Source organism: Gymnodraco acuticeps, unplaced genomic scaffold (assembly GCF_902827175.1).
Source record: "Gymnodraco acuticeps unplaced genomic scaffold, fGymAcu1.1, whole genome shotgun sequence".
Lineage (NCBI taxonomy): Eukaryota > Metazoa > Chordata > Actinopteri > Perciformes > Bathydraconidae > Gymnodraco > Gymnodraco acuticeps.
This window is the reverse complement of record NW_022989837.1, coordinates 42775-58718: the sequence shown is the minus strand read 5'-3', so window position 1 is coordinate 58718 and position 15944 is coordinate 42775. Positions and strand designations below refer to the sequence as shown.

The 15944-nt window shown below is 43.0% G+C and overlaps 1 protein-coding gene across 1 annotated transcript in view; it reads right to left on the bottom strand.

Moving 5' to 3' along the window:
• LOC117559118 overlaps positions 1-11804 on the bottom strand; it is a 32592-nt gene extending 20788 nt beyond the window's left edge. The window contains exon 1 of the mRNA XM_034235785.1: positions 11582-11804. Coding sequence (XP_034091676.1) covers positions 11582-11630 — 49 coding nt within the window. The 5' untranslated portion in view covers positions 11631-11804. The remainder of the gene's footprint in view (positions 1-11581) is intronic.
• Between the last annotated feature and the right edge of the window lie 4140 nt (positions 11805-15944).

Genomic DNA, 15944 nt, shown 5'->3' with positions numbered 1-15944 from the left:
TATGACTACCTGCTTATTAAAAGACACCTAAACAATAAGCGTCGCTATGCAACTGGGTGAGGCCACAAAGTATAGCGCAGCATTATGCATTTGTTTACATGCCCACCGGAACCCCGAGGCATTACCAACAGATCAACGCACAATCAACCCATCCAGGACATCTCTTTCTCCATATTACGTGTTAGACACATAGACTGGTTAGACACTAGACATTATAATTGACTATTCTTGTCTGTCACATAAATGGCGCAAGTTGCGCAACTGATGTGGTATTGCGCTAAACGGAAATTATTTTGGACGGACACTTTGACCGGAGAGATTTAGATTTGCCGGTCTTCAGCATATTTTACCGGTCGTAGTCCGGTATTTACCGGCTAACGGGAACTCTGACACACACACATACCATGTATACATCACTTCAGGGGACATTACATTGACTTACATGCATTTCCTGGAGACTTATCCTAACCTTAACCATCACCAACACATGCCTAACACTAACCCTTAACCTTACCCTAACCCTATCCCTAAACCTAACCAAGTCTTCACCCTAAAATGAATGATGCCCCTTATGGGGACCTCCATTTTGTCCCCATAAGGGAGGCGAGTCCCCACACGTCTGTGTAAACAGATGTAGGTCCCCACAAGTATAGTAATGCTAGATCTCACACACACACACACACACACACACACACACACACACACACACACACACCACACACACACACACACACACACACACACACACACACACACACACACACACACACACACACACACAACCAACCTCCCTCACTTTTCTGCCATCTCCGCTGAACACTTTAATATATTATTAACATTTTAAACTGTATACCCCGGTTATCTAGGCCCTTTTTGTTTGTTTAGTTGTTGTTTGATGTATATATGTCACACTGTAGGACCTCGAGAAACGATATTTCAAGATTTCTGGATGTACAACATGTAGAATTCTTGACAGTAAAGCTGACTTTGACTTTGACTTAATTGGTCTAACATTTCTAGAATCAATATCAAAAGTCTTCAAAATGCTGACATGGGTAGGAAGATATTAAAAAATATAGCGGATTCTAGCCTCTGCAGACCATTTACATGCACACAAAGCAATAACACCAATACAGGACAGGAAAGGACAAACCACTAAAAGCGTAACAGGGCCTCTTTAACAAAATGACCCCATCAGTGGTGAAAAACGAACTTTTAGTGGAGAAAATAGCCGCAGTGTAATTTCAAAAATTAGTATAGCCATTAGTCACTGACACACAAACAACCAGAAACCGGCAGAAAACACACGCAGTACACATGAGTCCAGCCCCAGGGCCTTGTGCAGAAGGTCACTGTCTTGTGTTTTAAATTAGGAAGTATAAAGCCGGGCTCCAGCGAGCGAACATTAATTACCAGGAGCAATTACTCTGGTAGTCCAAAGGCCTCGGCTAAGGCTCATTACGGGCTTTTATTCGCAGAGTAAACATGCAAAGCCTTGTGTTTGGCTTTACATCAGCGTAGCCTCGGATCAGAGGAGTTCAGTTTGGCGTGAAGAACAAAAGAGGACACAACAAGGCGCCTTCCAACTTCTTGTTTTGGAGGTTACAGTAAAATCTCATTAACTAGCAGCGATATATATGTGGAGTTTCTGGAAGCCTTGTCCCGCCAAATGTGCTGGGCTGACAATGAAGGAGAAACAGGAGGAGAGGTTTTATTTTCCCCTTGCTGGTAAAAAGCAAGCAGCTGTAAAATGGCAGCAGGGCGCCGGGGGAACGAGGAACAACAAGCTGCTGTAATTGGGAAAGGACGATCTGAACAAGGCGCCTGCTTTTCATTGTTTTACAGAGTAAATATTGTTGCTAGATAATCGACTCGTCCAACTTTCTCTATTTTCCTGGACGATCATTTAGTTAGTGTGTTTGTTTTTCTCAACGGTAATATGTTTTTCTTTTGGAAGAAGATAAAACATTTAGAAAGTCCTTTTGTTATCGTGGTTGTTAAGCAGACAAGGAGGTATTTTGTAGGTTATTGTGCAAACATTTAAGGTCCACTTTACCAGAGATTTCAAATGGTGGTGATATACGGTCACAACACATTTCCATCAGGAGAAACGGAGACCAGGGGACACTAAAGAGTGACGCACACAGCTGGGAGACCAGGGGACACTAAAGAGTGACGCACACAGCTGGGAGACCAGGGGACACTAAAGAGTGACGCACACAGCTGGGAGACCAGGGGACACTAAAGAGTGACGCACACAGCTGGGAGACCAGGGGACACTAAAGAGTGACGCACACAGCTGGGAGACCAGGGGACACTAAAGAGTGATGCACACAGCTGGGAGACCAGAGGACACTAAAGAGTGACGCACACACAGCTGGGAGACCAGGGGACACTAAAGAGTGACACACACAGCTGGAGACCAGGGGACACTAAAGAGTGATGCACACAGCTGGGAGACCAGGGGACACTAAAGAGTGACGCACACAGCTGGAGACCAGAGGACACTAAAGAGTGACGCACACAGCTGGAGACCAGAGGACACTAAAGAGTGAAGCACACAGCTGGAGACCAGAGGACACTAAAGAGTGACGCACACAGCTGGAGACCAGGGGACACTAAAGAGTGACGCACACAGCTGGAGACCAGAGGACACTAAAGAGTGACGCACACAGCTGGAGACCAGAGGACACTAAAGAGTGACGCACACAGCTGGAGACCAGAGGACACTAAAGAGTGACGCACACAGCTGGAGACCAGGGGACACTAAAGAGTGACGCACACAGCTGGTGTTTTTATATTTGCATCGTGTCTGAAGCTGCAGCGTGTTTAAATGAAATGTTTTGGACTGTTTTAGTCACCGTAGAGATTAAGTATAGAGATACTAATAAAATAAATAGCTTACATCTTACAAAAAACAATCTTCAAACAATGATGTCTTGCTCTAACAGAAGAGTTAGGGTCTACTCCAGCAGCATCAATAGTGTGGAGTGATTTTGCAGAGTTGTTCTTCTATCTGTTGATGTGACGTTTCAATATTTGCAGACGAGGAGTGGACTCTCAAATATTTCCAGCTGTTCCTCTCCTGCAGCTTTGACAGGACGCAGGCTCCAGGTGTAATTACTCCTCAGCCATAACTCTGGACACACACCCTCGCTGACATCAGACGGCTTTCCGCCAGCGCTTACGTAACGCAGACCCACACCCTGCAGGATGACGTGGATCCCACCTCAGCATCTCAGCGCTGGGACCGAAGGAATGCTGCTCCATAACCTCAGACCATGAGAAACAGAGAGAGACGCTGCCATGTTGACGTTGGCAGGGCGAGAAACAGAGACATGAGAAACATTTCGGTGCAGCAGATATATCAACTCATGCACTGTCGAGACCCCTGCAATAATGTTTGGATACAATTACGATGATGACAACTTGAGAAAGGGTATCATTTGAAACGTTTACAAAATGCTCTCATATTTTTAAGTTGAGATTTAAGTTGAATGCATGGTAGGCCAACCTGCAAATACATTTGTGTTGGATAAGGATGGGAAAACAGCTTGCTCTGCTGCTCATCTGTAAAATAGCCTGCTATTTTTCAGGTTGATATTAGTATTCTGTGCCTCTAGTCTGGAGGGAGAACAGGGATTTGAGCCTTTGCAGACCATTTACATGCACTAAAACCTATAAAACACCCAAAAGAATAATATGGCCTCTTTAAACATGATTTCATCTGGATCAGGGATGGGCAACTTTGATGGTGGTGGGGGCCACATCATTGATGTGCTGGCCACCAGGGGGCCGCAGATTCACTTGGAACACACACACACACACACACACACACACACAAATTCCATGTGTTGTATGTAATTATTAACAAATATACTAAGTCTGACATCTTCATTGACATTTTACAATCAAAGGGAACATCCCCAAAAAATGGGAACATCCTCATAAGCTCACTAAACAAATATTAGTTCACAGACATTTTATTTCATTTTTACAAGTGGCATGTTTGTATTGAACAGGTTATTAAACAGTGGAATAAAACTATTTTAAACTATTGGAAAGCACGGAAAATGTGTGTGTATTGAGATGAACCATTAGATGACATACACATGAAGTCATGAACACTAACCCAGACATTAGTTGCCTAACTTGAACCTAAAACACTTGTAGCCAGTCTCTGCTGACGCACAATAAGGGGAATGTCAACACAGACACCTGTCAGCCCGCACTCTGCTGTTCCTCAGCGCAGCTCTCCCTCCCACTGAAATTATGAATGAAAAGTGTAGTAATCATAGATAACACGGCAGTTTGTTTTCATCTGATTTCAAATAAACAAAGTCTTGGTTTTAAGAATATTAAACTTGTTTCGCCAAATTCAGATGATAAAAACAACTTGTAAGCTTGTAAAGGCATAATTACAAGAGGCAGCTTAACGTCACAGCAGGCATAACAACAGCCGCTGTTTCTTGTGAGGGTTGCCCCGGGAAACAAACACAATACACACAAATGCGTCACAGATTATTTTGCGGTATTTGAAATCATCTACGCAGCTCGCGACGTAACTAGGAGTCTAGTGGACGGTATCAGTACTACAAATAAAACAAATATATATATATTTTTTAATGTTTTTAATTAATTATGTTGTTTATAAATTAATCTGAGGGCCGCAAAAAGAAGAGGTGGGGGCCGCATGCAGGCCGCGGGCCGCCATTTGCCCATCCCTGATCTGGATGATTTAATGTCTTTCTCTGCACTGTAACTTTTATTATTTCAATTTATAACCATCAACTTCTGCTTGTTTTTCTTTCCATATTCTTGAATTTTTCTTTCATTTTAAATGTTAATGAATGTAATTTTATAAAGTGTTCCTGATGCACTTTGAACTGCTTTGTTGTTAAGAAATTTAAAAGGAATTGCCTTAAGTTTTCTCTTACAAAATTCAGTCGGACAGGAAAAGACTTCAACAGGAAATATCCCAACCGCAAATAAGGAAATATATATTTTGTAACGTTGCAGTCGACACTTCTCATTTAGCTGACCCTGCTGCGGAGACTTGTCATCAGAAGCCTTGATAACACCCTGAATGTATTATATGAAAGCAAGCCTCCATGTTTTCCCCCTTCTCCTCCACTGCAGACTTAAAGCCTTGGGTTTTCCCCTGAAATCTTGGGAGACAGACGTCAGCTTACAACATACTCCAAAGAGGCGTTCAATGACATCACCCGACACTGCAGACCATGGCCATTTCAGCGCCGCATATTTGCACGGCTGCATCACTCCTGACTGACAGCCATGGGAAGTGGGAGCAGAACAACAAACTGCTTAAACATGACGGGGATGTTCGCACGGATTAAAAGAGTCAAACGCGTTCGCTTATCAAGTTTTTATCAAGCGCTCTTCCACAGAGTCCCTGTAGTTCATTAAATATTACTGCAGTTTTAAAACACTTTAGTAGAGTATTAACGTATTGAGATGAATACCTCTTTTCAAATGCAAATGTGAATACCTAAACATCAGCAGGAGAGGACTCTTTAAAGTAGAGACACTACATACTGATATACACCTGAACATCAGCAGGAGAGGACTCTTTAAAGTAGAGACACTACATACTGATATACACCTGAACATCAGCAGGAGAGGACTCTTTAAAGTAGAGACACTACATACTGATATACACCTGAACATCAGCAGGAGAGGACTCTTTAAAGTAGAGACACTGCATACTGATATACACCTGAACATCAGCAGGATAGGACTCTTTAAAGTAGAGACACTACATACTGATATACACCTGAACATCAGCAGGAGAGGACTCTTTAAAGTAGAGACACTGCATACTGATATACACCTGAACATCAGCAGGAGAGGACTCTTTAAAGTAGAGACACTACATACTGATATACACCTGAACATCAGCAGGAGAGGACTCTTTAAAGTAGAGACACTGCATACTGATATACACCTGAACATCAGCAGGAGAGGACTCTTTAAAGTAGAGACACTACATACTGATATACACCTGAACATCAGCAGGAGAGGACTCTTTAAAGTAGAGACACTACATACTGATATATACCTGAACATCAGCAGGAGAGGACTCTTTAAAGTAGATACACTACATACTGATATACACCTGAACATCAGCAGGAGAGGACTCTTTAAAGTAGAGACACTACATACTGATATACACCTGAACATCAGCAGGAGAGGACTCTTTAAAGTAGAGACACTACATACTGATATACACCAGAACATCAGCAGGAGAGGACTCTTTAAAGTAGAGACACTACATACTGATATACACCTGAACATCAGCAGGAGAGGACTCTTTAAAGTAGAGACACTACATACTGATATACACCTGAACATCAGCAGGAGAGGACTCTTTAAAGTAGAGACACTACATACTGATATACACCTGAACATCAGCAGGAGAGGACTCTTTAAAGTAGAGACACTACATACTGATATACACATGAACATCAGCAGGAGAGGACTCTTTAAGTAGAGACACTACATACTGATATACACCTGAACATCAGCAGGAGAGGACTCTTTAAAGTAGAGACACTACATACTGATATACACCTGAACATCAGCAGGAGAGGACTCTTTAAAGTAGAGCCACTACATACTGATATACACCTGAACATCAGCAGGAGAGGACTCTTTAAAGTAGAGACACTACATACTGATATACACCTGAAGATGAGCAGGAGAGGACTCTTTAAAGTAGAGACACTACATACTGATATACACCTGAACATCAGCAGGAGAGGACGCTTTAAAGTAGAGACACTACATACTGATATACACCTGAAGATGAGCAGGAGAGGACTCTTTAAAGTAGAGACACTACATACTGATATACACCTGAACATCAGCAGGAGAGGACTCTTTAAAGTAGAGACACTACATACTGATATACACCTGACCATCAGCAGGAGAGGACTCTTTAAAGTAGAGACACTACATACTGATATACACCTGAACACCAGCAGGAGAGGACTCTTTAAAGTAGAGACACTACATACTGATATACACCTGAACATCAGCAGGAGAGGACTCTTTAAAGTAGAGACACTACATACTGATATACACCTGAAGATGAGCAGGAGAGGACTCTTTAAAGTAGAGACACTACATACTGATATACACCTGAACATCAGCAGAAGAGGACTCTTTAAAGTAGAGACACTACATACTGATATACACCTGACCATCAGCAGGAGAGGACTCTTTAAAGTAGAGACACTACATACTGATATACACCTGAACACCAGCAGGAGAGGACTCTTTAAAGTAGAGACACTACATACTGATATACACCTGAACATCAGCAGGAGAGGACTCTTTAAAGTAGAGACACTACATACTGATATACACCTGAACATCATCAGGAGAGGACTCTTTAAAGTAGAGACATTACATACTGATAGACACCTGAACATCAGCAGGAGAGGACTCTTTAAAGTAGAGACACTACATACTGATATACACCTGAAGATGAGCAGGAGAGGACTCTTTAAAGTAGAGACACTACATACTGATATACACCTGAACATCAGCAGGAGAGAACTCTTTAAAGTAGAGACACTACATACTGATATACACCTGAACATCATCAGGAGAGGACTCTTTAAAGTAGAGACATTACATACTGATAGACACCTGAACATCAGCAGGAGAGGACTCTTTAAAGTAGAGACACTACATACTGATATACACCTGAACATCAGCAGGAGAGGACTCTTTAAAGTAGAGACACTACATACTGATATACACCTGAACATCAGCAGGAGAGGACTCTTTAAAGTAGAGACACTACATACTGATATACACCTGAAGATGAGCAGCATGTGTCTGTATATAAATCCCATAACCCCATCAGAGACAAACTCAGCACCATCTAGTGGACTGAGTCATTTGTATTTATATGATAAAAGCTATTTGTTTCAAATAAGCAATATACCTTTCGAACTAACCGAGATATAATGCAATGCCAAATACATTTAAAATGTAATAATGTTTCTTTCCAAATGCGAGACAAAGACAGAAAAAGACATTGCTTAGGCTCTTCTCCATTTTGCAGAAATACTACAAAGCATGTTTTTAAGACTGGCCTCAGATCAGCTGCCACACCCCAAGGCCCTCTGGGTAATGACATCACTTCCACCAAATCTAATGTGGCATTGATTAAACTCCCCCGACACACTACGACCTCCAAAAAGATGCATCAGAGCAACAAAGAGTGTTCTTCATGCAGGAGACGGACGTAATGAAGCGTGAAACATTGAAAAATGTTTGATGCATAAAGACGTCATCGAGGGTTAGACCTCTGCCCCGCAGTCCTTAAGTTGGACACAGATGGAGTCTTGTGACCAGAGATGGAAGAAATACTCACATACTTTATCAAGTAAAAATACTATGGTCTTAAAATACTCCATTATAATTGAAAGTCCTGAATTCAAAATGTCTCTAAAGCATCACCAGAGAAATGTACTTTAAGTGCTGAGTATGGCTCTTTCTACATTATCAACATGACTTATTACTTCAAGCCAACAACCAAAAACACAATCAAACACCATTGACTTCCAGACCAAGGGGACAGGAAGTGATGAAATGCCAGGTTTTAGGACTCATTCCTGCATCCATTCCTATCTATCAGTTGTCAGCTGTTTTGCATCCGAAAGTATTAAAGTGTATGCAAAATAAAAATATTAGGCATAGGGGCGAAATGTTTTCATTCATAAATGAAGATTGTCAAATGATCCTGACAACCAGCCTTCGATCCCCGTGACTGAAACGCCTGTTCGGTGTTAGCGCCTACACCTGTCTGCAGCTTATGAAACCTTTGGAGGGTCATGTGTTATTTACAAACAAGGCGTACAGGGCCTTCACATCTACAGGTTTAATGACAGCTTCAACATCATCCGGACAGAGGTGTGTGTGAAGCTAATGCTTTGCTAACTGAATGCTAACAAAACGTATATTTGTGAATACTCCCATCTTTCAGGGCTACGTCTCCATTGTAAGGTTTTCCTTTTAAAAAACATTATCCCATGGTCCTTCTTTTGTTTTCCAATCCAATCCAACTTTATTTATATAGCACTTTAAAACCTTCAGACCAAAGTGCTGAACAGAGAGATAAGCTCACACAACATAATATAAATACATTTAAAATACAAGATACAACACAAAACAAACCAGGATAAACGTAATAATTAAAAAATAAATAACAGCCATATAATAAAAACAATAGACCACTGAAAGCAAATAAAAGCAACAATCTACTTGTTTCCGAATGCTAAGGAGAAGAGGTGGGTTTTAAGACGGGATTTAGAAGCAGACAGTGTGGGAGCCTGTCTGATGAGCAAGGGCAGGTCGTTCCACAGTTTAGGGGCGCAGCAGAGAAAGCACGGTCCCCTCTGCGCTTAGACTTTGTTTTTGGCACCCTCAGGAGCAACTGATCAGCTGACCTGAGAGTGCGAGTGGGCGTGTAGCAGCTCAGAGAGGTAGGGCGGGGCCATTGAGAGCTTTAAAAGTAAATAAAAGAGTTTTAAAATGAATCCTCAAATGTTTTGTAGCTGGTTGTGGGATTGGCTGCATACCGACCAATGTTGTAACGTTTAGATTCATCGGATTAAAACCACTTTGCTCGCCTTACAGGTTAAATCAATATGTTGGTGGTATCCTCCAAAGATGGCAGACTTGCTGTTGTTGACGTCACATTCCCTCTACTGTATACAAACAAACCATCGATGCATTTACAGTATTGTGTTTCTTCTTGCAGCCACTTGTGACCCTGCCTCTGGAAGATAGCACCACATTGACAGTTGGACGTGTGTGTGTGTGTGTGTGTGTGTGTGTGTGTGTGTGTGTGTGTGTGTGTGTGTGTGTGTGTGTGTGTGTGTGTGTGTGTGTGTGTGTGTGTGTGTGTGAATAATGTCACAGGTGTGTGTGAGCATAGTGCCGAGTCAGCAGACCTCAGACTGCACTGATGTTTTCCAGAATGATTTACTTTGGCAAAAACATGCACACTAGGATCAAAGACATCCTGAAGAGGTGTGTACTTTGAAATATAAACCATTTTAGTGAAATACTGAAATACTGAATTGAATCAAGATACTGTTGGTTACAAGCAAGAAGACAACAACTAACAAGAGACTGGCGTAAGGCTGAGCCCCCACTGAAAGGGCAGTGGATGGAGATTTATTACTGATTAAAATAGAGGTTTTTAAATGAGAAACATGAAGTATCAACCAACTGAAAGTGAGAGAACATTTTGTATTATTATTTTTTATTTGTATTTCTTTTTTTTGGAATTTTTATTATTTTTGGTTATTTTTTATATTTATTATTATTATTATTTGTATTTATACATTTTAAGAATAATATTATTATTCAATTTGTTTTCTTCTTCTTCTAAATACTATTATTATTATTAATAATAATGTATAAAATGTGTGAGCATGGTGTCTGAATTTCAGCTTGTTTATTTTTTGTTTTTTTATATCGCTAGGGAACATGTGCAATACCTTTTGTTGAAAATACAAAAAAAACATCATAAAAAAAGTAATAAAAGTTTGAGAAACACCGTGAACCAGATGTTTGGCCGTTTCCCATCACTGAAAACAAACTAACCCCCAAATACAGAGAAATGTTTTTCAATCAACAAAATAACCTGATTATTATGTGTGCCTCTGTGTCGTGGCTTTTACTCCTCGATGGGGCGTGTCCACAGTTACTAGATTTACCGTAAATCTATCACCGCGTGTTAGCTGCTGATGCACACGCCTTTTTATGTGCACACTGCCACCGTGTTCCCCCGTCTCATGATCGCTTCCCCCTTTTAAAATAAACCTTAAAGTTATTCTCATCTCTCCTCCTCTCCTCCTCTCCTCTCCTCCTCTCCTCTCCTCCCAAAGGTCACCTCTCTCGCCCCGAGGCTCTGCAGAAGTCGTTACACCGAGCTGATCCAGAACCAGTCATACATCACCTTGCAATTAGCAGCCTGCCCGTGATCACACGTGCACACACACAGGGAGGGAACTCTGAATCCACTGCTGTCTACCCGTTTTACTTTTAATTCAATGTTTTAACGCGTGTGCAAAGCCTTGTTTACATGCTGCTGTACCAACAACACAAATCTAGATCAATAAAGTGCATCTAATTTAAAAAAAAAAACCTCTTTAGTGGTCAAGCAGCTCATATTTACATGGATATATCTTCCCTGAAGGCATAAACATACATAGATATGTGGTTCCATGCTTGGGTTTATCCCTTTCACACACATTCAAACATGCATCAGCTCCACCCAGCTGCACTGCAGGATTAAAAGCATAATTATTCCCAACTTTCCACTCCTCAGCAGAGCCTTTGTGTCTGCGTGCAGCCTCATGGCATCAAAGCAACCCCCCCCCCCCGCAAGTGTGTAAAGAAACCCCCTCAGTGTCACGTTAAATACAATGCAATATCGCCCACGTTCAGGTTACAAACACAAACGAAGGACCAGCTCAACGTTAGAGTCTGAGGGAACTTTTCATTAAAGTAGTTTTATGAATGAAGTTGTACTCACAGCTGAGCAGCAGAGCGCCGAGCAGCAGGGTCATCCTCCACATGGCCATCCTCTCACTGGGTCACACTGATACTGGAGAGGGTAAAGGAGTGTGTGTGAGGTGTGTGTGTGTGTGAGGAGTGTGTTCAGCGGTGGAGGAGGTGAGGAGTGTGTGTTTCCTGTGAGGTCTGAGTGAGGCAGGATGAAGTCTGGCTGTGTTGAGTGGCTCTTTATACGGCCTCTCTCTCTCTCTCTCTCTCTCCCTCTCTCTCTCTCTGAGTCCACACCCCCTCTCTAACTGCCTGCCATTAGCCCGCTTCCCCCAGAGCAACCTCCTCCCATGCGTGTGTGAGGGTGTGTGTGTGTGAGGGTGTGTGAGGGTGTGTGTGTGTGTGTGTGTGTGTGTGTGTGTGTGTGTGTGTGTGTGTGTGTGTGCAGCGAGCAGCTCCAGTTTATCTTAACTGCCACTTTGTTTCCTGGAGAAAATGTATAACGTTTGTTTCTAACGGTTTCTGCACTGGGGGGCTTCGGGGAAGTTTCTTCATTTTGAGTAGTTGGCTGATTGTAATTCAAGAATGGTCATGTGTTCAGCAGCTACAGTGTAGATATGTCAATGAACATCTGAGGTCACAGGCTCCTCCAACAGAGCAACACAATAACACACATAAAATAGTGCAAGTTAATATAAATAAATCTATTGCATCATTGTTTGCAATATATAAGAGAAGGATCATTTAAAGGAGAGGTGTCATGGCCATTTCCACTGATCATAATTCCATTGTTGAGGTCTACTAGAATAGAAAAATACTGTGCAATGTTCCAAACTCACATTGGTTTCGCATACAGCATCTCTGTAAACTACGTGTATTCACTCTCTCCACTAAACGGCTCGTTGCAGCTCTCCCCCACCTCCCTGTGAGCCCAGTGTGCTCCGATTGGTCGGGACCAGTCGGGACGTTGTGAATCGCGCTGAGCTCCGTGGAGGTGTGATTTCCTTGTTTAGCGATACACATCGAAACACAGCCAAACTCGTCCTGAGCACACAAAGTCACAGCCGAAGTAAAAACAATAAGTGTGGCTTGATATTGAGTAAGGAAAAGGTTGATAAACGCTGTGAGAATGGGTCTGCAGAGAGAATGGGTCTGCAGAGAGAATGGGTCTGCAGAGAGAACGGGTCTGCAGAGAGAATGGGTCTGCAGAGAGAATGGGTCTGTAGAGAGAATGGGTCTGCAGAGAGAATGGGTCTGCGGAGAGAATGGGTCTGCGGAGAGAACGGGTCTGCAGAGAGAACGGGTCTGCAGAGAGAATGGGTCTGCAGAGAGAATGGGTCTGTAGAGAGAATGGGTCTGCGGAGAGAACGGGTCTGTAGAGAGAATGGGTCTGTAGAGAGAACGGGTCTGCAGAGAGAATGGGTCTGTAGAGAGAATGGGTCTGCGGAGAGAATGGGTCTGCGGAGAGAATGGGTCTGCGGAGAGAACGGGTCTGCAGAGAGAACGGGTCTGCAGAGAGAACGGGTCTGCAGAGAGAATGGGTCTGCAGAGAGAACGGGTCTGCAGAGAGAATGGGTCTGCGGAGAGAACGGGTCTGCAGAGAGAACGGGTCTGCAGAGAGAACGGGTCTGCAGAGAGAATGGGTCTGCAGAGAGAATGGGTCTGTAGAGAGAATGGGTCTGTAGAGAGAATGGGTCTGCAGAGAGAATGGGTCTGCAGAGAGAACGGGTCTGCAGAGAGAATGGGTCTGCAGAGAGAATGGGTCTGTAGAGAGAATGGGTCTGCAGAGAGAACGGGTCTGCAGAGAGAATGGGTCTGCAGAGAGAATGGGTCTGCAGAGAGAATGGGTCTGCAGAGAGAACGGGTCTGCAGAGAGAATGGGTCTGCAGAGAGAATGGGTCTGCAGAGAGAATTTCGCCGCGATCCCAACTGTCTGTTATCAGCCTGCAGCCAGGGAGGAGAAATCAGCAGAGCTGCCTGCACTGAGTGTGTGAGGAAGTCCGTGGATTGGTCAATTTGGACCAATCAGCGGGGGCTTAGCGTAACGGCTCCGCGGACGTAACGTAACGGCTCCACGGATTGGCCCATTTGGTTCCGGCTACCGCATGACCGTATCGCGTCATAGTTCTGGGCGTGGCTACTGGGTGCTTCTGACACAGCACCCAGGAAGTAAAAAATGGACAATGACGTTTCACCAACGAGGCGTTTTGGGGAGGTATTTTCTGTTTTAGAGTTTTACTCGCTACAGGGTGTACTTTGAGGATTTTGACTCTGCACACCGCTTACATGCATAAAAACCTTCATAACACACAAGGGGACGGGTACTAACCGGAAAAGCATGACATGTCTCCTTTAAACATCATTATTCTATGAACAGGTTTATTACCAAGTAGGTTTACGTATAAAAGGACTTTGCTTTGTGTGTATAATGGCGCATTTCCACTACAGCGCGGAGCACGGTTTAAGCGTGCCGTTCCGTGCGCGCCCCGTCTTTTGGTTGCGTTTACACTTGGCGTAGTACGGGCCAACAACCAGGCTGAGTCGGGCTGAGTATGCTAAACTAGAGAGAGAACCGCTGGCAAGGGGGCTACAACTACAACAAGATGAACATATTTGACCGTGATTTAATTGTAATACACGTTTCAAAATGATGCCGAAGTAACAACATACTGATACCGGTTAATAAAAACCATGAATTAATGCTTTAACAAGTCTGCAGACAGACGGCAGGCGAAAAACCTTTTAAAATGTGTGCTTTCTGAATGGAGCTTGGCTAAGCTAACGTTATATATGCTCCGACCGTCCACACTCACAACAACGGCCTACAGACATAAATAAACCAGCGACTGTACTCACCATGACACAGGCAGTCTGTGGTTTGTACTTGTTTAACTTCTGTCTAGTTTCTGAACAGATATGAGGAGCTGTGAGCTCTGAGTGCTAACAACTAACAGCTGATGTTGGTTTTGTGGTTCTCATTGAAGATGACGTCACGGCTCCGCCTACACTGCGTTACTATAGTTACTGCCCCAGCTACTAAACTGTAATGGAAACGCAGCATAAAGTGAGCCTAACTATACCGTACTAAGCCGAGAGCGAGGCCCTGCAGTGGAAATGCGCCATTAGATAAACAGTAAACATACAGTGGTCTGCTTGTGTGAATCTGCTACAACGGCCTAAAGCTTTTCCATTTGGAGAAACACTTTGCAGCTTCAGAAACAATGAAGATATAAACACCCATATGTGTCAAAACACATAAAGATGAAGGAACATCTTCACTAACTCGAGGAAACGGGCGGAGCGTTTACTAAAAGTGCAATTGCAATAATTATTCAGATATGTTTTGGCACTTGTCGACCATGTTTCCTCAAGTAGGCCAATATTTCCTAAAAGCGGCGCATGTGTTGTCACGTTGTTTTTCCGGTGTTTTGGTACAATTGTGTTTTTATATTAGCATCATTTCTGAAGATGTAGCGCGTTGGCCACCGTACGAAGACGTGTTCTCCCTTTCGTCTGTAGAAGACAATTCGTAGGCACTGACATCTCTGCAGCTTATTTAACTTTAAAGAATATTCAGACGTACATTTAACATTGACTTAATCTTACACCTTATGCATATTGAAAAAAGGGTAGTGGGCCATTGTGATTTCGATAAAATGTCAGCACTATGGTGAGAAAAAAATCAATTGAACACACATTAGTAATAACTACAACACAGAAGTCTTCATCTTTCCAGGATGTGTCTAAAGGCATTAGAGTTAAGTGAGAGTGTTATTATTCTCTCGCTAAGATGCACCTGGTAAACAGGAAGCCCCCCCTCCACTTTCTACATGTTGTGTACATAGCTGAGAGCCTGGAAAAGCACATGGCGTCTCACACACACACACACACACACACACACACACACACTTGGCTCTGAGTTTAGTGCGTCCCAGGACAGATGACTAACAATGAGTCATACACCCAAACCGCATGACTGCACATGTACTAACTACACTGTACACACACTTTGAAAAAAAATTGTAAACTATCAGAAACATACACACACACACACACACACACACACACACACACACACACACACACACACACACACACACACACACACACACACACACACACACACACACACACACACACACACACACACACACACACACACACACACACACACACACACACACACACACACACACACACACACACACACACACACACACACACTGTTTGTAATTGCTAAGCATCAGCAGAAAGGGAGAGTTGTTTGCAGCAGTGTGATGTAGGCAGGGTTGGGAAGTAATGGATTACAACAGGATTATGTACTCAAGAAAAAGTAACTGTAATCCTTACTGTAGGAGTGTGTGTAGGAGTGTGTGGCAGCTGTGTGTATATAG